Source organism: Pezoporus flaviventris, unplaced genomic scaffold (assembly GCF_033815535.1).
Source record: "Pezoporus flaviventris isolate CSIRO_AGI_PZ_B2104156 unplaced genomic scaffold, CSIRO_AGI_Pfla_v1 ptg000079l, whole genome shotgun sequence".
In the NCBI taxonomy this organism is placed as follows: Eukaryota; Metazoa; Chordata; class Aves; order Psittaciformes; family Psittacidae; genus Pezoporus; species Pezoporus flaviventris.
This window is the reverse complement of record NW_026892627.1, coordinates 4,701,790-4,722,694: the sequence shown is the minus strand read 5'-3', so window position 1 is coordinate 4,722,694 and position 20,905 is coordinate 4,701,790. Positions and strand designations below refer to the sequence as shown.

At 47.6% G+C, this 20,905-nt stretch overlaps 1 protein-coding gene across 2 annotated transcripts in view; it reads right to left on the bottom strand.

The window, feature by feature from the left end:
* The window catches only part of VILL (villin like), a 36,077-nt gene extending 29,734 nt beyond the window's left edge, over window positions 1-6,343 (bottom strand). The window contains exon 1 of one of the 2 annotated variants that reach the window (XM_061474497.1): window positions 5,762-6,343. Coding sequence is in view for 1 of the 2 variants with exons in the window: in XM_061474496.1 (XP_061330480.1) it covers window positions 1,117-1,151 (35 nt within the window). In the remaining variant the exon portion in view is untranslated. Of the gene's footprint in view, window positions 1-1,116; window positions 1,187-5,761 lie in introns of those variants that run through there. The other variant, XM_061474496.1, reaches the window with a different exon arrangement.
* Between the last annotated feature and the right edge of the window lie 14,562 nt (window positions 6,344-20,905).

Below are 20,905 nucleotides of genomic sequence, written 5' to 3'. Positions count from 1 at the left end.
TTCCTCTAAAATTTTAACAACTGATTGTTCATCCTGGGAACAGTAGAGCTGTATTGTCCCAGCAAACTTCTCAACAATGTAAGAACAATGTACTGATGAATTGGATCGGAAAGCCTTGCCACCAGCCGCAACTCCCAAGTCATGAAGTCTGAGTTTCCACATTCATCACTCTGGATGCAGAGCCCAGCACTCAGCAATGACTGGCACTGGAAAAGTCAGAGCAAATTGGCTGAACGTGGAGGTTGGCAGCCCTTGCTGTGGTGTCCTATAGAGGAGGTCAGAGCAGCCATGCAGCTCTTGAGTTCCTGCTTTCCGAAGAAGTCCTTGTTCTCCAGGATGCCTTTGAAAGCAGCAGGCTCTCCCAGGCAGGTAGCATCTCCGCAGGCTGAGGGCAGCCCTATTAGACTCAAAGCTTTCAGAAGCAGCATCAGAGTCTGAACGGCAGTAACTTCCCCCTGAGATCAGTCCCAGTGACCGGTAACAAACTCTTCCCATGCAAACCCACCTCTCTCTGAAGATCCTTGAGGAAAAAAGCAGTGGCACAAGAAGCTGTTAAAAGCATTCTGTGTGCAAGTGCCTTGCAGCAGCATTGCCCCTGATATGGTGCCAGGTGTATTATTCTCAAATAATAAAATGCAGCTTGGTGCACACCTACTTCAGGGGTATCCATTCCACCTCCAGCTCCTTTTCATGAGGTTACTGAGTCAGTAATGGTACAGAGCCATCCCAAGGGAAAGGCAAGCGTGTAGCTTGCCAATTCATTATGAACAAATCTCTCTTTTCTTTCAGCTCTTTCTCCCCTGGTGAAAGGGAGAGCTCACTGGCTCAGGACCAGCACTACATCCAAAGGCAGAGCTTCGTGGCACAGTGAAGGCAGGAGATGCACGCAGAAGGAAAACAAAGCTGAAGCCATTTTAAATTCCTGTTCCTGGTTTCCAGAGAAGTGGTTCAGATTAGAAATGTTCTCACAAACTGCTAATTACTCACCATCCTAAGAAAAAACTCATGATTCTTTCCCACATCAGCATTTTAATGGAGCATTATTTAACCTATTGACAGCAGTTCAGTAAAACCAGAGCTGAGACATCAGGGAGGAGAACACGTGTGGTTGGTCACCTGTGCAAGACCTTCCTGAGCCCTGGGGAGCACATGCACTTCAGAAGCTTACGGAAAGGTTGTTGAAGAGAAACCCTGAAAAGAAGGCATTTCCCCAGCTGAAACTGAGGAAAGGGCACCACTTCCTATGCAGGATTAAAAGAGCCTTGAGGAAGGCTACGAGAGGGGCTTAGAGGGTGGGATTCACACACTCTCATTTGCATGTCTTAGTTTTAGGTGCTGAAGAGAACTCTCCCTGAGTGGTTCCCCTCATCTTGACATTGGGTCTAGGGCAGATCCACTGAATCTTGGTCAGGAGGGACTTATTGTCCCCTCTGCTTATAGGGAAAGCCCCCAGATGGAAAACTCTGTTTGCCACGATGCTCTTCACCTCTCTAAGCGTGGGAGCTCAGTCCCATCCACTGTGCCCTGAGACTCTGCTCACCAGATCTGTCAGCATGAACCAAGCCAAATGCCATAAATAAAACCACAGGTTAAACCCAAGTACCGTTGCCCACCTGGTCCATCCTTATAAAAAACAAGTCTAAAAGTTACGATTCTGGTGCTGCATATAACCATTTTCTATTTATTTTAAGTGCATGCATCCATATATGTGCATGTATGTATGTGTGCAAGATAAAGAACAGGTTTTCCCTGGTGCACAGTTTAACTAGTGCAGTTGAATAACCCTTGCTATCAAGACCCTTGTTTGATGGTAATGGAGCAGGGGTGCTGGTCTGGCTCCGCTCAGACCATCTGGAGAGATGCTTCCAAGAGCATTGGCTTTCCAGTAGGAAGTTGCAAGATTAACTATCAAAAGGACTGTTCCAGTTTTGCTCCAGTGTGGATATGCAAGCATCACATCAAATGTGAAAAGAGAAACCCAGGACTTCTGCAAAAAAACAGGTTTACATTTTGAATTGCAAATGAAATGATCTGGACTGAAGCATGGTGCTCCATAGATGACTACATTTCCATTGCTAGCCCAACGAGATGCAATGGATTTATTCAGGGGAAAGAGTTATTTTCTGAGCTGCAGAGTAAAGTTCACTTTTTGCCTATGTATGTTGGCTGACACACTTCTGCCAAAAGACACCTAACTTATGTCAAAACACGTAAGTATCAGTACCAATCAATCCAACCCAGGCTTCCGCTGGGATGGGGTGCTGACCCAAGGTATGAGTTACCTTCACAGGATCTTCTCCCAAGGGAGCACCAGCAACACACAGCTTTTTGGCAGCAATCACCCATACCAGTGTTATCCTCTAGGCTTGAGTTCAGCGTGCTTATCACTGTTTATTCAACCCTTTCAAACTGGGTGGGCTGCTGTGAGGTCATTCTCGATCTTCCTCTGACTTTGTGGGTGCCGCTCAGTCTCTACCTGAACCTCCTCACTTTAAGTGATTGCTCCTTGAGGGAGACCCCGTGATTGTCTCTTCTTCCCAAGATGGCTTTCAGTGGCTATTCACTGTTGTGGTAGGAAAGGGGTCCAGGGAGACAATGGGGCAAATAGAGACGGGGTGGATTAGTGGGAATGAGAGCAGAGGTACAAGGGACAATATGAAGGCATAACTTTGCCCCTATGGTATCACGTGCTGTGTTGGTGTTGGTACATCATGATTTTGTGAGCTAAACCCTGTGCTGCCCAGCTCTGGGGCTCCTGCATGCCTGAGCTCTCCCCTGACATGGCACAGCAAGGAGCAAAGCCTAACCCCACGCACCTGTGCGTCTGGCACTTGCTTGTCATAAAAAGTGAAACCCAGTCCACGCAGGACAGAGCATATGAATGTGGGAAGAGTGTGAACTCCCTACTTGGCAGAAACGAAGGCCAGCTTTGACAAAGTGACACGTCAACTGCACAAAGCCAAATGAATAAATCATCCCTGCAAAGACTGCAAACAGCTTTAGAGAGAGTCATTCATCCGAGACTGCCTTTTGCACCCAGAGCTGCCAATGGGAGTTCTGTCTGAGCACAGGGAAGGGGACCAGGCATCTGAAAGCCTGGAATGGATGGGATTTGCTCAGACCCAGGCAGCTATTTCATAAGCAGCAACAAAGTATAGTAATTCAGGCTCTAGCACACTCCCAGCAAAAAACGTAGATACCTAGACAGTCTCTGTAACTCCCCCAGAAAAGAGTATAATTTCTTGTGCTGCCTGTCCAGCTGTTCTTTTAAGAACAGTTTTAAATAAAGGGCCAGACAGAAACCTATTCTTTCATCCAAGGGCATAGCAACAGGACATTTTTAGGTAGGAGAGGTCAGCTGCTCTGAATAGCTCATTCCACTGGAACTGCCCAGGATGGAGCTCAACCATGCAATTTAGCATCCCCTATGTCTCATGTCTTTGACGTGGAAATAAGGTAATAAGAAGTTTCAGTGTTACTCTATCCAGCACTGCCTCAGATAAGCATGAATAGGCCCAGATAAAGATGCATAACAAATGGTAGGTTTTCTGCTTCAAGCAGAGATCCTTGGAAATCGAGGTAACTGAATCAAATACACATCACCCCACGCTGGAAATTAAGATTGCTTCTCACAGGACTTTTCAGACTGAGAGGTCCCAAAGACACAGTGACAATATTCACCCCTTTCTGCATTCCTTTTACACTCAGAATGGGTGGGAACACAGTGGAAATGTATACTCATCCAAGATAAATCACAATTAGGCCCATTTCCAGGGTTGTATTATATGGAGAGGGAGAGCACGAAAGGAGAGGTTTTAATGAGTCGTAGGAGCGTGTATCCCCTGGTGACTGTACGATCTGTTTCTCTGAAGGCTAACAGAAACTGAAGTATATATGTGAATAAACAAAGAGCTGGAGCAGAGGTATTTTGGGTGTGGTGTGTCCCCACTGGAGTCCTTCCTTGTGCAGTTGGACACTTCATGCGTAGCCCAGTCTGTGGCATTGTGTCAGTCCAGAGCAAGTTTCAGCAGGATGCAAAAGAGCCTTTTCCCTGTGATGAAAGAGGGACCTTGAGGGAGGGTGATGGCTCATTCCCCAGGGATGGTTAAAATGCAGCTGGGCCAGGTAACCTAAAGGTAGCCCAAAGGCTGCACCCAGAGCTCTCCTTCACTGCACAGGGCATTGCACGGCTCTGTTTCCAAGTGGACTATCACGCATTTGGCTCTATTAAAATGGAAGGCATTTTGTCCAGCAGGATGTGCCTGGCACAGAACAGAACCCCAGCATCTCCCAACCATGGGACAGGTTTCTGAGCTGGTTTCCTCCTTGGCTGGGGACAAAGCAGCATGGTGGTGCTGGAGGCCCAGGATGCAGGACAGATCCAGCCCAAAGTCACAGAATCCTTGGGGCATCTCCTCCATGCCACATGTCCCGCGCCTCTCCAGGGGGCCCATAGCTGAAAAGGTAACAACCTTCATGCTTAAAGTCCAGAAAACACTCGCTCAGCTCCATGGAAAAGATCAGGAAACACCGTGAGCGTCTTCAGCATCCCTGGCTGTGCAAGAGCAGGGATTTATTGTCTCAGCCTAACGAGGAGCCCCAGGGATACAAGGAAAGGCAGGAGACCAGGGTGACGCCGTTTGCAGCCATGGCACAAAACCTTTGCTCCCAGCTGGGAGACCTTGGCAACTGTTGCCACAAAGTTCTGCCTGGGAAATAATGTCATGAGACCTAGGTGTCTGCCAGCGGGAAGGGAGGCGGAGGAGGAAAAGGGCAGCCTGTTTGTGCAGGGAGGAGGAGGAGGAGGAGGAGGAGGGGAGGCTTACCTGGAAGGTGAGGGAAGGCGGGGATTTCCTGACGTGCACTGCGCTGGCTAGTGCCTATGCTAACATTTGCTCCCACCAGGCAGGGAATGGCAAAGAAGAGGAAGGCTGATGCTCTAATCTCTGTTTCTCAGGTTCTAATCTGCCCATTTAGCGGCAGTGTGTAAAGTGCACCTGGGTGATTCACGCTCTCAGTGCTGCTCTGGTGGGGCCAGTTTGCTTCATCTGTTGCAACATTTGTTTACAACTGTGCTAGGGCAGCCTGGAATAAGTGTGAACCTCCCACAGATGCTAATTCATATCGGTTCTCCTTTGTGTTAAGTATTTATAGGCACGCCTAAGCAAAATATTGGCAATAAGCCTGCAGCTCAACTCCATTACAACTCAATTTTTACCTCAGTGCAATTTGCATCTGGAACAGGATGAGAAAACAGTTTGTACTTATAGAGCAAAACAACCCAGCAGTTCAGCCATTAGCAGATCTATCGATTAGATGACACAAGAGCTATCAATGAGAACTTGTGTCGCTGTCTGGACCCGTAATGAGTTGCAAAGACCGGCGAACTTTAAGCTAATCCTCATGGCAGCAAAGCATAAAACAAACCAGGCCAAAACAAAACACCATTAATTGCTCATTGTGTGAAATCAAAGCCAGCCTGTGCAGATTGCTAAATGAAAAGCATGTGTCCTTGGAGCTGATATGTAGCCGGGATGGGCTCTCATGAGCTGAGATAGCTGTGTGTTCCAACCCCAGAGACAGCAAATCAGCACGGGCTCATTGCTTTCAGTAAAGGCATCCTGGCTGACACCAGGTGAGAAATTCTTTAAAACCTATTAAATCTATTAATTATTTGTTGTTGTTTCTTACTGTCCACAGAACGAAAGTCATTCAGCAGCTTTAGCAATAAAGTTCAGGAGGGTGCAAGGAAGGCACCTACCTTGCTGGAAAGTGCACGGTGTCCTCGCAGGTCTCCCTTCTCTGCCAAACCCAGCGCCTTCTCTCCTCTTTGGTGAGCTAGTTTCAAGGCACTTTTGTTTGCTGTTCTGCTACCTTGTCAGCTCGGGAACAGCAGTGCTCGGTAATTCAATCCTCTACTTAACCACAGAGACACTCCTACTCAGAGATCACACCCATTCCCAGGCTCACGGAAGGACGAAGAAGGAGCCGGTATGAGAGAGTTTCAACCAACTGCATCAAATATCCACCAGCTCTGCATTCACGGAGCAGTAATGATTAAGCGCTGCTTTAATTAGAAACCCGATTTGTCCAGATTTGAAAGGGCAGGGGATGGTTTTCACCCCACACCCCCCCTTTTCCCTGTCTCTGCTGGACAAAGCAAGGTGTGGTGCTGCTCAGTGCCACATTAGCGCTTGGGCCCAAGACTGACTCCAGCCGCTGACTCCAACTTGTCCTGAGTTTTGGTGCAGCTGGCTTGAGGACAGAGCCTGCTCCTGCCCTCAGGGAGCTACGTGTCCCTGTCCTTGCAGGCTGGAGCCCTGCGAGTGTTGCAGCCCAGGGCGATGGGGAGCAGGGGTCAGGATTGCCGTCAAGATTCCTGGCTGAAACTGGGACCTAACAGAGCACTGGAGCATGCAACCAGGCTGCCCTCCCAGGAGAAAAGTAATGATAAACCCAAGCAAAGCCAGCAGTGTTTGTTGTAGCCACCTTCTGAGGCAGAAGGCTGTGTCCGTGGGTACTTGTTGCGATATCGTAGCTCTTTGCTAAGAACAAAGCATCTGTAATATGCAGGCCACTTGCTCCAAAAGCTGCCCTGATGCCACTGTGGGGCTGTGGATGACTTGAAGATAAACTATCTCCTCGCATTCCCATCTGGTCCTGCCTGGCACCTGCATGGTGCTGCTGGCTGCGGTGGAGGGAACATCCCTCTCTAGAGAGGTGTGGAGGCACTGCCATCATCCAGTGGTTCTGCTGCTGGGGGACCCAGGACTGCATCCAGATGTGTTCTAAATACCTCCAGGGACAGAGACTACATGAGCTCTCTGGACTGGGAACCATCCAAATCCTTCCCTTCCCACACATCAAGCTTCTCTTGCCATTTCCTTAATTTTTTAGACTAACCCACGCAAATGGAAAATAGATACGTATCAGCTCATCAGCTAAACCAGGCGTCAGAAGAGGTTTAAACCAACAGTTTCCACAGATCTTGTCCACTGACCACCTAAGGGACCTGTAATAGGAAGAGCACCCAAAATACCTGTGACATTACCTACAGACTGGTGCACCACAGAGATAGCTGCAAATGAGGGCATGGGTTGAACCTGCTCATTCAGCCTGGGTGTGCCCATATATGAAGAGCACTTCATAGATCTTAGTTTCATGGATGAAAATGCAAAACTGACTCTTAGCAAGCAATTTATCCCTCAATGGCTGCAGGCTACAGCTCATAAAACCCATAGCAGCTTTCACCTTTCATTTTTCATTCTTTCCTTCTTTTAAATTCATCACGTTGAGTGACTTCCTTTGTTGTAGGGAACAGAGGAACCATGTTTTGCGTCTTCCTCCAGTCCACAGAAGATGGGAATCCACAACAGGGTCTGCTTTTATCTCTGGAGTCAACCCCAAGTCCACTACTGGCCCAGTGGTGTGGGTCATACACCAGCAGCTCTGGTGGGAGACATTCAGAAGATGGGGTGAAGACATCTCAGAGGATCAGCACGAAACTCCATTGTCCCCTTTTCTCACATGAAGTCATTATGCCCAGCACCAAGGGTTTAATTAATAGCTGCTGTGTGCCTGAGTCCTTTTCAGTGCCGATATAGACTGATTAAAACCAACCTGTTTCTGTGTTTGTGACTACATGAATTTGAGCTCTGGGACAAAGCATGTCATTCCTATACCCACAGTTTATAAAGCACTTCAGGCTCGTGCACAGATGATGTTTGAGCTGCCTCTCCCCACTTTCCATCACCACAGTGAAGAAGTAATAAATAATCATGCTGAGCTTTTAAAGAGCCCAAATCTGTAGAAATATATGTCAAGCAGTCAATGCGAAAGGAAAAGAAAATGCTTGTCATAAAACATGGGCTCATTTAGGGCTGAGCTGTAGGCACTTTTGCTTCCTGCTAATTCTGGTCATGCCACAGGGTTATGAAGCAGAAAACATTATTTCCAAGCAGTTTAACTCAGTACTGGTGGAAACAGAATAGCCTGACTTTCATAAGCAGAACATTATTCGAGATGTTCTTGTCCAGCTATTATTCCTATGTTCATGATCTGATGCACTCATATTCTGGTCCTAAGCCTTGACTCACTATTCCCAGAGCTCAAAGACCATGTGGTTTAATTCTTTGTTTCATGCACACAGATAGCAGATGAGTCTGTTTTGAGTGTCCTAGTGCAAGCCTAAGACACTGAAGATATTGTCACAAGTTGATACTGGGGTAAATCAGAAGCTGCTGGGAGGAAATCTGCTGAAGCGCAAACTCAAGGTTTGGCAGTGTAATGGCCCACAACCGCCTCAGCCTTGACAACCCCACGTGCTTGTGGACAAGGTTAACATTGTCACGGGGAAACAGGCTCTGCCAAGGATGTAGTTGCCAAATGACATGTTGCAAAGGTATTTCCACCCTGCTTTTGGGTATGGAGCTCTGGGAGGAAGAGGGAAGGGCCAAACCCTGCAGATGAGATAACACCGCAGGGGCCTCACACTTTGGAAAAGCAAGGGAAGGAGGAAAAAAACCCCCACAAGTTGCCCAAGACAGCCGTGCAAAGACCCATCACTTCTTAGGTGAGGTTAAATGTCCTGACTTGTGACAGCCACAGCAATGAATGGATTTCTGAGAATGTTTCAGGAGAGATTGCTTTGACCCACAACCAAAGCATGTGACATTTTACTATACATTCCTCACATAGCCTTGCTCAGGCATTCCTCTGCCCTGCAAAATTGTGATGTCCAGATGAAAATCTACATAGTGCCTCTTACAGGTCTCATGCCTCTTGCAGATCCAGTAGAGGAGGATTGGGTTATAATTTACTGTTCCCTCATCTGCTGTGATCCCCAGTATGGGGAAAAAGATGGGAAAGCAATATACATGCATGTATATTGACTGTAGAACGTGTGAGGATCTCACTTGTTGGGGCTTATATCTTGCTGAAGCAAAAGACCCCCTGAGAAGTACATCTCAGCCAGCCATTGCATCTGACCTGCAATGATGACCATGATGGCGATGATGGCCATCTAATCATGATGATGAGGCAGGGATGACTGGCAGCTGTAGAAGGATGGAGCTCCAGCCTCAGGATTTGGCCTGGCTGTGTGCAAGGGGAGGTCTGGTGCTGGAAAATGAACACAGATTTGCTCTTTGGCCTGGCAGGCTTGGACCAGTGGAGGTTGGAGCTTTGCAAGGAAATGATTTGGTAAGGAAGTGCTCTGTGAGAGCACCAGCTGATCGAACAGCACAGAGCTGCCTCTGACATGTAACAGTGCTGGTTAATGGCTAATAACGTTAATGGAATTGTCTTGGAACAGGAAAAGATGCCTGGGAAAGGGGGTGAGGAGTGCTCCTGTGCTGCAGTGCCATGGTGCATGGCTATGCTGCATTGACAGAGATACATCGTCTTGAGCTGTAAGGAGTCATTGCATGCTCCTCTGGTCAGCTTGTGTCAGTCAGTGGCTTTCAGCACACAGAGAAGCCTTGATCCTGCAAAGGATCCTTTTTAGCAAAGCTCCTGGGCAATGCTGTGCATGGAGGATCCCATGGAAGCAGGTCTGGATGGGCCAAATGGTTTCCTCTGAATTCAGAAGAAAGGAGTGGCCTTGGCAAGCCACGACGCATGGCTAAATACTCATTTCAAGTTTTAGTGAGAGCTCTAGAGATGCAGTTCGGCTTCCTGGAGCCAGCAGCTTACACCAGGTTAGGACAGGAACAGTCCTTCTGGCACAGGAGTTTACCACATTGAGGCAGAAGGAACCTGTAGCTGTTGTTCCAAATTACTGCTTGGCAATCTTAGTGCAAAACCCATTTCAAGCCAGCTATGCTGGGCTGTGAACTGGGGATACGGGACTCATGTTTCCCCAGGCTATGGGAAAAAGTACCCCCCAGAAAAAGAAAAGGAGAGGGCCAGAGATGATGACATCTTGTAGCATGACAGCAAGGTTTTCCAAGGCTTCTGGTCAGCTTTGAATCCCTCTTCTATGTCCTAAAATGTCTATAACCCATCCTTGAATGTGGACGGCACAACTCTAAGCCTCTACTAGCATAGGAGAGAATACCTCAGTGACTATAACTGCACTGACTATGTTGATGGGAGAGAACACAGCTGATGAAAACATTCTTACCATGCCAGTGTCCCCCTAGCCCTTGGTCTTCCTGCACGAGCTCTGGCTTCTGCTGAAGGTTTTGAGAGCAGTATTCTGCAGCATGTTTTCTTTTCCAAAGTTACATCTGTGGAATTGCAGAGAGAAACACAGAGGGTGTCTCTCCCAGACTCCCATTGGTGAACAGCTCCTGCCTCAGAGCAAGAGAACTACCATCACCTTTCAGGAGGTTAATCTGCAGCTTCCCTGGGCACAAGGGAGGTGGCAATCCCTGGGGTGTCTGACAGTGCCCGTGTGCACTGCGGGCGTGGGCTCCCCTGCACCTCTCTCCACTTGCTCTTGCCTGCCGCTACCATGAATTAGCAGGTGCACTGAGCAAACAGGATAGCCAAGGTGGGACCATGACGTGGCACAGGCAAACAGCAGCCCTGGCTGCCTTCCAGCCAGGGGAGGAACGCGGCACAAGGGCCCTGGTTTAGATCCGGATCTATTCAGAACATTGTTCTGTCTGAGGAGGCTTCCAGAAGGACCTGAGTCCCCCAGACTCATCACCCCAAGGTCACTGTCAAACCATACTAATGCTGATGCTGGAATTGGGCACCTGATGTCCTCCATGTTACTGTCTGCTAGGATGAATGAGGTTTGTGCTAGAAAAGCTTAGATTTGCTATGGCTTCAGAAAACTAGCCTGCTTTTCCAGAATGCCAAAAAGCTTTAGGGAAGTACTTGGTGGCAGTGAAGACTCAGCAGGAGCTGGGCCTTTAGGTAAAGAGATGGAGAGCGTAATGGGGTGAACTTCAAAGCAACATGGAGGACTTTGCAGAGTCTAACCATGGGGGAGAAATATGTGGGAAAGCAAAACTGTTGTGTCTCTGCTCCTGAGAGGTTCTCTCATTTTAACATAAGCCATAACCAGCTGAGCTGATTTGGACCATCAGCTGCTGATTATTGTTATTAAATTACAGTCTTCTAGAGATCTTAAATCCTGATTCAGCCGTTCTCAAAGCAAATGCAGATGAATTGCAGACTTAATCCCAGGGTGAGGCATCGTGGGAGCCTGGCACTGAGATGCTTACCTGTCTCATGTCTGCCCTAAGACAGTAGCAGGGATTATTACCTGCTGTTATAAGGATAATACCAGGGAGGGAGCACTGGATACAGGTGGAAAACGATTCCCAAGCAGTATCACTGCAGAAACCGGATAGTAAAGACAAGAACAAACCCAGATCACTCAAATACCAGCCTGAAAACTTGCTAATAAAAAACAACCTCCTCCTGAGCATCCTGTCACCACTGTGTCCTCAGTCCTCAGCCGTGGTATGGAGCAGATGTTTCCCCTAGGTAGAGCAGTGTGTCTACCTTGAAAAAGAAGGCAGTGAGGAGAGGAAGACAACAGCAGAGGATCAGTAAAACCAAACATCCCCACAGATGGGGCGGGTTTGCAAATTGCTATACAGATGGATGGCTCAGGAGTTTCACAAAACCTCAGGGGCTCTCTCTCAGCCCTAATGAAAACCGTATGAAACCCAGCAAATTCCAGCACGCTTTGGTCAGGGTCATCAAGCAGAGCCTCTGCGATTTCCAGCGTCAGATGAACCCAGCAGAACGGAGACGTTTCACAGCAGAAGCTGCCCAGGCAGGGGAGGCTCAGCCGTGCCAGCACTGGTTAATGCATGTGTGAGCCTGGCAAAGGTTATCCCACAGCAGCCCTTGGGGCACTGGAGGGGTAACTCACTCGTGCCATGGTGGTGACACCCCCTGAGGCCCAGGCTCCTTGGCACTGTCTTTTCATGGGACTCACACTGCGAGCAAGCGAGATGAGGAATTAATGTCTTGTTCTCACTGGGAGCTGAAGCGAGCAGAGGTTATTTATACCTTTTGGACAAGATTATATGGGAAGTCCGAGCAAGAACAGAAAGTTCTTGTGTCCCCAACAGCTCACCTAGCCCTGCAGGAGATGTGGCCTGGGTTTCTCTCCTGTGGGGTATAAAGCTGGTCCTTTACCACTCACTAAAGCCAATGGATCGTAATGGTTTTAACAACGTGGGTTAGGTTCATTGGGTGCTGGAAGGTACAGTTGCAGAACACACTGGCTTTACTGGCCAAGGTTACTGGTGCTCTCGCCCTTTCTGTTTGTCTTTCAGCATTCAGGCAGACCAGCAGTACTCACAACTGTAGGAAACCCAGTAGCTCACACTGGTGACCGTACCTGAGTGCCCACAGAATAATTCCTCCCTCCCTTGCAAACTTAACTTTTAACCCGTTCCATTCCAGCTGCACGTGTGACTGTAGAAAGTTACTCTCTGCTAAGGGCTGGGGATAAAATCCTGAAGCCCTGCTGCCAAACCATACCAGCCTCCCCCACACAACTGGTGTCATAGCAGCTGCCGAGACACGGAGAGTGTAGGGGACATCCATGTACTGTGTCAGATGGGAACTGTGCCCTGAGGGAACATCTTGATTTTCCTCAGGGGCTTTTGTGTTTGTTCCCAAGTCTTTCACCAAAATAGAGTAAATATTTCCCCAGGACAGGCGGTCTGGTAGCTGAGCTGGCTTTAGTATCTCCTGTTGTTCACATCTGCTCAACAGAGCTAATAAATGCCAAGTCTTAGGAGGCAAAGGGGTGTGAGAACAAATCATGCAAGCTGCTGAGCCTGGGGACCTGCAGGCAGAGCCAAGATCACGCTTACAGGGCTCAGGGTGCAGCAGATAGCTGGTGCTGGGGACAGCCATGCAGCGAGCTATTGTCTGTAGGAACGCAGCCCTGCCTGTGCCAACCAGGAAGGAGCAAGAAAAATCAATCACCCAAAAGACTGAGAAACTGTCACCCTGCTACATGTTGTCCCTCCCTGTATTTCTCAGTCCCAAAGGGCCCAGAGCACCATCTACTTCTGACGTGTGTGCTTGGTCCATTACCCCCATACATCAGATGCTGGTCACGTCACACTGCTGGAAGGAGCTCCACCGCTGCAAGCATGAGAAGGGCATTGATACTCATCACAGCCTTGGTTCAGCTGATGAAAAAAGAGCTGACACTTTGCTGGGTGCTGTACACACTTCCCTGTGTGACCTATGGCCCGCACATCATCTCCACCTAATCCTTGCCAGACCAGCCCAAAGATCACAAGTGAGGGACCACATGATGGCTGGATTAACTAGGATCCACAGAACTTTTCAAAAATGGAAGATGAGGAGCTATTTGAGGGAAACAACTTGATTTATATTATTACAGCTTTCCAGTGGTAGAAGATTCCACACAGCCACCACGATGCAGGCAACATCACAGTCTAGAGAGTTAAGGTGCCTTAGCAGAAATGATCTTCACAAAGTCAAAACCAAAGCTGAAACTCAAGGCTGTTGTACTCCCTGTACTACCCAGTGAGCCATACATCCTACTGTATTGCATTTGGAGCTAAAAAGCTGGCTATGGATGTGGGTGCCAATAAGAAATGGTGTCCCCCAGCCACCATCAGTCTCTGCATGCAAGGCTGGTGAGGAACTGTGATGCTCCCTGAAGCTCTCTCATTTTCATTGAAAACAGCCCTGAGGCTGATACATCCAAGTCCTCCTGAGAACCTTTTGATGGTTCATCTGTGCAAACGCTAGCACTGGTCAGAGCAATGGCGAGGAGCTTGCGTGAGCCTTTTCCCGGGGAGTTCTGGTTACCGTGTTTGGACACTAAACAAGAAACCTGCATTACTTCTGTGTGGGACAGGACTCTTCCTAATACCAGCGAGAGGTCATCCTTGGGGCATCCTTGTGCCGCTCCCCAGCAGAATCTGGCCAGTTTAGTGTTTCTCCTTGCTTTGTTTTCCTGGCTTTTCTGAACAGCAGCACTGGCATAAAGAGCTCATCCTGCAAAGGGTAGTACTACCTTAGCAATTTCTGGCATGAAGTCAAAGCCACCCTTACACCCAGGGCTTGGCTTATTTGGATCATACATATTATCCAACAGAGAGAAATGGACACCAGCTCTATCTGCAGGCATTCGCACAATGCAACGAGCAATTTCACTTGTTACCAAAACTGCCTGGGGACAGATGATAGCGGGGTGCCAGGGACATTGCTTCGCATGTGATGACACCAGTGTGCACTCACATGTGGGCTTTCTGGATGTGTTTGCATGGGTTGTGCCTCACCTGGAGTCAAAAGCATTGCTGCCTTTGCAAATAAGGAGGAGGAGGAGGGTGATACTGAGGCTCACCAGCCTCGGGAGAAGGAAGGTGCAGGGCACTCGCTCCCTGAGCAGGAAGTGAGTCCTGGCCCTTGGGGCAGATCTGCTGCATCCGCCTTTGGTTTTAGGACATTTTCTCTCCTAGACAAGGAGATCTTGGATGAGACCAGGACACGATTCCTCTTTGCTCAAAGATTTACTGGGAGGACTTTTCCAGACCACATTCCTTCCACACAGAAATCCAGCTCCAGAAGAGCGTTCTGGGAGAGGGCTGCAAACGATGCCTCCAGGGTTACATTCTTGGGCTGGTGGATGAATCATTTTCCAGTCCCACAAGGGAAAAGCCCATCTCCAACGCACTGGTGGAGGGAAGGGATTTGAACAGGATGGACTGGTTTCCAAGTTTCTGGCAGTTGAGGCAGCTTCAGAGTGAAGCTGAAGGAGAGCCATTAGTACGGAGCAATGTGCGTGTTTGCACACCTCTCTGGTCCTGGCAGCTGCAGTCTTTACTTCCTCTGCAGCAGGCAGCATGGGGATTGCTGCTCTGATAACCTGCCTGGGGAGCAAAAGGACCTGCCGTTTTAAAAGGACCGTGCTTTCTACATAGGAAGTTCATGGTGCAGAGCTGCTTGTTTGCATGAATAACTGACAAATTAGAGATTTCTTCGGAACATTTTTCACTTCACCCACAAAGTGGTGATTATTCAATAAAAACCCACACCCCAGCTCTCAGCCTTTTCAGCCAAACTCCAAAGCACTTAAAATCTCCGATGATGCAGGCTTGAAGCTATTTCCTTACAGCCTCTTCCTCCTCTCCTAAACCAGCCTTTCCAGCTGGATTACACTTCCCAAAGGCTCCTCTAACGCTGCTTCGCTGGGGTGCTTTGCCCTGAAAGCAAATTATCAGCAAATCAGCATCCTTCCTTGCCACTGGGAGCTTTCAGAACATTTGCTTTACAAGATGAGATGCATTCGTGCCAGAAAATCCCAGCTGCAGATATGTACCTGCAGAAACACATGGTGCCTTGCTGTCCAGAGACGCTGGAGTGGTCCAGGGAAAGAAGCATCACCAGCAGTACAGTGATGGTGGCAGGGTGCATGCTCTGTTTGTCTAGATGAGGGGTGTCTCCCCTTACACAGGGAACGACGAAGTGTGAAGGATCCTGAAGAGGCCATACGTGACTGGCAGCTTGTGGAGTCTGCAGACTCACACTCTGACAGAGTGCAGTCCGGATTTGTTGTTCAATACCTCCACTAAAGGGAGTTCATAGATCCTCCAGGTATCCTGCTTTCATGTTGGAGAAGAGGGAAAAAAGGGAAAAGGGAAAAAAAGGATAAAAAGATAAAACAGGAAAAGAAGGGGGGGGGGAAGGAAAAAAGAGAAAATAGGGAAAGAGGAAAGATTTCAGTTGGAAAGGACCTACAACAATCATCTTATTCAAAAAAAGGGAAAAGGGAAAAAAAGGATAAAGAAATAAAAAAGGAAAAGAAGGGGGGGGGGGGAAGGAAAAAAGGGAAAATAGGGAAAGAGGAAAGATTTCAGTTGGAAAGGACCTACAACAATCATCTTATTCAACTGCACCATGCATGCATCCTTGCAGCTAGGACATAGCTCTGCGGCAGTCCTAATACATTGCTGAAATCTTTTGTTGAAGGTAGAGCTGTCTTCTAGACATGAGACAAATCTGACATCGTGCTGAAAAGCAGGTGTTTATCCTGACAACAACCTCCTCTCTTCTAGAATAACCTCTCTGTGTGCTGCTTTCCTACAGGCCATGCTTTCTGTACCCTCCTTTCTGTGGCACTCCCCGTCCACTTTATCTATAATTTCACCCCTAGAGCACACTGGCACTGAGCACAGCTCCAAAGTCTCTCTGGCATCCAGAAGAGCAGCAGCAATATTTCCCAGATTTCACATAACTCCCCATTTGAATATATTCCTCGAATGAGATGGTATTTTTTTTATTGGCAAGGGTTTGGTTTTTTAAACTCGTGGTTGTTTTTCCTTCTGAAGGATGGCGGAAGTGATCCAGACCTTGTCAGCTGCCACATCTCCCCACTCCTTTTCTGCAGCACGGCTTCTGGTCTCTATTCATGTATTTGATCTGCTTGGATTTGTCATGCAGGGAGATCTCTCTGCTCACATCTCTAGTTTTAATCCTCACTGTGAAAACTCACCTCTGCTCCTCATAGTGTTTGAACTGCAGATTGCTTCCCCATGGCTTCAGAGACCCATCACCTGCACCGCTTCCCTGGTTTGGCTGGGAGACAATCAGTCAGGTGCAACTCCATCCACAGCCCCACTGACAGCAATATGATTTTGCATGGTCCTTCCCTAAAACAGCAGCAGCGTTTAAAACAATGCCTCTCTTTTATCTTCCTCTAGCATGATAATTCAATTTGCTCAAGGCAGTAACCAAAACCATGCAGGAAAGGGTTCTCCCTGAGGGAAACTGCATTAAGAAGTGATCTTTGGAAAGCCCCACGGAGGAGTTTAAGTAGATGACTTTGAGATAGGAGGGTTTAGGAATTTCGCATCACTAAAGGAATTTTTGCTCAAATTTCTTGTAAGCAATGCACTCTGGATCAGGCTGAGAGAGCTGAAGGATGAGCAAAGCTATGTTACATACCTCTGCACAGGCAACAAATGGAGATGAACATCGCCTGGACCAGGTAACCGCAGGGAAAACACTGACCTCAACAGGATATGACTTTCTGGCCATAGGGACCTAATGACTTGGGCTGACCTGTGACGAGGGAGGCTTCTCCCAAGACAGGTCTTCCCAGCAAAAAGCATCTGATGTTATTTTTCCTGATGTTGAATGTTTCCCAACTTGGGCAGCTGAAGTGCTTTGAAGTTGCTGCCTCTGTTGTAGATATCAAGGCAGCTTTGGTACCTGACAGCTTGTGCTTCCCATCCTCCTGCCCACCCTCGCCCAATAAAGTCATGCTCCCCTCCTACCTTGCCACTGTGCAGTTTTAAGCAGAGCATCAGGATTAAGCTCTGAACAGACATTCAGGAAAGCAGGACAGTGCCTTCACACAGCTTACCAACTTGGATTAGGATCATCCAGAAATCAGAATCTCACCCTCCAGTTCTTTCCCCTGAATAGTGGTTTAAGGCTAGCCGCAACTTAAAATTGAGTGTTCAGAGGCCAAACAGGACACTGGTACTGCAGCAGCCTTTGCTTTCCCATTTCTGTGTTTCTTTCAGTACAGTAGTGCAATTACATATAACAGCCCTCAGACCAGCTCTTAAGGCTGTTAGCAAATAAAAGTAACGAGGCTATAGTTGCTGCTCATTTCAGGAAAAAATGGGAAGTATTAACACCAAACTGTTTTGAACTTAGAAAATGCTATTAAAAATGTGACTGTTTTTCATAAAACAGGAGAGATGAGCAGAAAGTCTGTGGGAATTCACAACTTTGCAGTTTGTTTTGATAAAAGATTGTAATTTAAAACATCTTTTCTCCTACAGCGAGACCTTTGACATCCCAGAGTGAAGCTAGAAGTCTGTGGGAGCAATCATGCATTCCCCCTCCATCAAAATGATCCACTAGAACTCACCTAGTTAGTCCTTGTTAGATCATATTGCACCAAGATGATTTTATAGGCTACATCTGAGGCTTAATCTTATCCCAGTTTTGCTCCAGACATTGTGCTCCAAATTTCCAGCTTCTGCTCAAAATAATACATCAAGAGCAAGCCTGTGCCATGAGACAAGAGATGGGAGGTTTGTGGATGGGCCACTTTGAGGTGCTGTGCTGCACTGGGAGTTGATACCTGTGGGGAAGCAGAGACAGGAGATGGTTTGTGGTTTTATACCAGGATGCAAAGAATTTATTTGATCAGTGAACCCAAGCTGTTCTAGCTCTTGGCTATTATGTGAGCACAGCCTGGGTGACCCAGATCCAAACCAAAGCTGATGCAATGGCAGGATATGGAGACACAAGCAAGATTAGGCTTTTAAGAATACTTTTCTCTCTTCAGTCCTTCAGCTTTACAAAGGCACACACCACTGCAATGGATGAGGTTTCTCATAGCTAGCCTGGCCCCTTACCACAGCAAACATCTGCGGCTGGAGGACTGCCACAGAGCTGAGAGGCTGATGCTCTCCTATGAAGACAATGGGATGCCTACTGGTTTGGGCTGCAAGCCAGTATGGACTAGTAAATCAAACATGCCCCAGTCAAGTAAAGACTGGCAGTACCCCATCACCCACAGCCCATGCTGCTGTACCTGGGTGGTGAGTGCATAGACTTGATACTTGGGGAGGCCACACTGTGGACCATGGACTGGGACACAGGGGATGCAGGGCCCATGATAAAGCTGTGCCACAGGTCTCCTACATGATCTGGGATGGTGTCCCCTCTTCCCATCTGTAAAATGAGTATGTTGCCCCTTAATGGCACTGAGGAACACAAAACAATAACAGCTTTCTTCTGCCCTGAAGGCAGAGACCTATAAACAACTTTGATTTCTTGTCCCACCAACCATCTCGGCAGCTAACCATGTTTCACTTCCCTCTGGGTTAAGTTTCATCAGCTCCTGAACCACTTCATTTGCTGGAGCAGTTCTGTACATTTATCAAGCTGCTCATCTTGCTGGAGGATGAGCTGCCATTCTCTTGAATTATGGAGATTCATAAAGATCCGATTTCTGCTTAACTAATATCATGGAATAGTTCTAAGGGGATATTGCCTCTAAGGCTGAAAATGTTATTAGGGAAGAGAACCCTCTATTATGGCTAATTAGTAGCTCTGCTTCAGCACTTCTGTCTCCAGGATGGAGCTGATACCATTTTGTTGATGAGATCCCTAAATATGGGTGAAAGTATAGAAAATGGGGGGGTTGGACGAGATGATCTCCAGAGGTGCTGTCCAACCCCACCATACCATGCTGTGGAAGCCAGCACTTGTGCAATCCCGCCTGTCAAAACCAGTATTTTATAAAACGTATCAATAAAGCACCAGAGCTGACAACCTGGTTACAAAGAAGTTAAAAGAACGTGATTTTCTATGAAGTTGAAATTTAGGAAATGTGAAACAGCCAGAAAAACTGGTTCCCTCTGCTACCCGCAGATGACTCATTGCAGGCAGATGAAAAGCAGTTATCCTCTAGCTCCTAAAACATGGATTTTCAGGAAAGCCAGGATGATAGGGAATCAAATGAGACAAGGCAGAAGCCTTTACAGAAGATATTAGAAAACATATTATTTGTGGGTTTTTTCTTACCCCTCGGAGGATGGGAACTCAGGTAATTTCCTTCCTTTCCATCAGAGTGAAGGTGAGAAGCAGCTGTGCCCCAAAAGCATTCAAGCTATGGAAACAATTCAAGGAGAAACAGGATCCTGGAGAGATCAGAGACATATTTAACATCAAATCATTAACTGGAGCCTGACCTTTTCCCTGGCACACAATATATCACTGTAAAGGTTGGGAGATGCCTCTCAAGGAATTTTTCTCCTTTTAATTTAAATTCTCCATATTGGCTGGGTTACATTAGTTGAGTTGCACCTTTATTCTACCTCTCATGAGGAATATGTATTCACAGATAATCGGAATTCTGGAGCACAAAGAACACCTTTGTTTTGCAGACAGACATGCAGGCGTTACTTGTGGTAGCATCCCCTTAGCTCCAGCACCCCCAGGGCCCATGGGGCTGGAGGCTGCCCATGATTGGCAGTCAGGAATTTGGCCCAGGCATGGATCCCAGCCTGGGATTTAACTCTGAAGGCAGACTCCCCCTCACCATGGGAAGGCAGGAAAACCTGCGGTGCTTATTTAAATCCTTTTTCACTCTTCGCAAGGGCAGCTTATATTAATAAACAGACTGATTCAAGGCTGGAGCTGCATCTTGTAAAAAATACGAATGGCTCTAAGAGGATGAATGAATCTTCAACTTAAACACAAGCGGCTCCCCCCATGGTGCACGATATTCCCCGGTGATGCCAGATGGGGTTTGCTTCTCCCATGTGCATCTGAAAATACCCATCAGAACTTTTCTGGCCCCATGTTGTCTCATTGGTGAGCACACAACTTCCTTTCTAGTAACTGTGTTTGCCTACTCAAATGGCAATACAAGCAAGATTAAAATATTGTGACTAAATCATGGAATCCACCAGCTTAGAAAAGACCTTTAAGATCAAGTCCAACCGTTACCCCAGGCCTGCTAAGGCCACCACTAAGCTATGCCCCTAAGGGCCTCATCCATATGGTTTTTGAACACTTCTGAATGAGAAGAGTGGTTTCACTCCCCAGAATTACTGAGGATTCCAAGGGGTTTAGTATGACCTCCGATCCAGATGTTTTGCACTTGGAGAAATAAAACAACTAACACTAGGGGAAATCTGTTCAGTCCTCTAAAACAAAGGGCAAAAGAGTGGGAAACAACTGAGCAAATAGCATGTCCAAGGCATGCTGGAGAGTTTGTGGCAGAGCTGTTGGGGATACACTGGTTGGATAAATCCTCATTGGGTGCTGGAGCTGCAGAGCCCTTCACTCTCACCAGGACAGGTGGACATCCCGTTCCCGGGGACAACTTGCCAGGAGATGGAAGAAGACACGTGGGAATTGTAGAATCAAGGAACAGCTGAGGTCGGACGAGACCTTGCATCTGGTCCCACCTTTT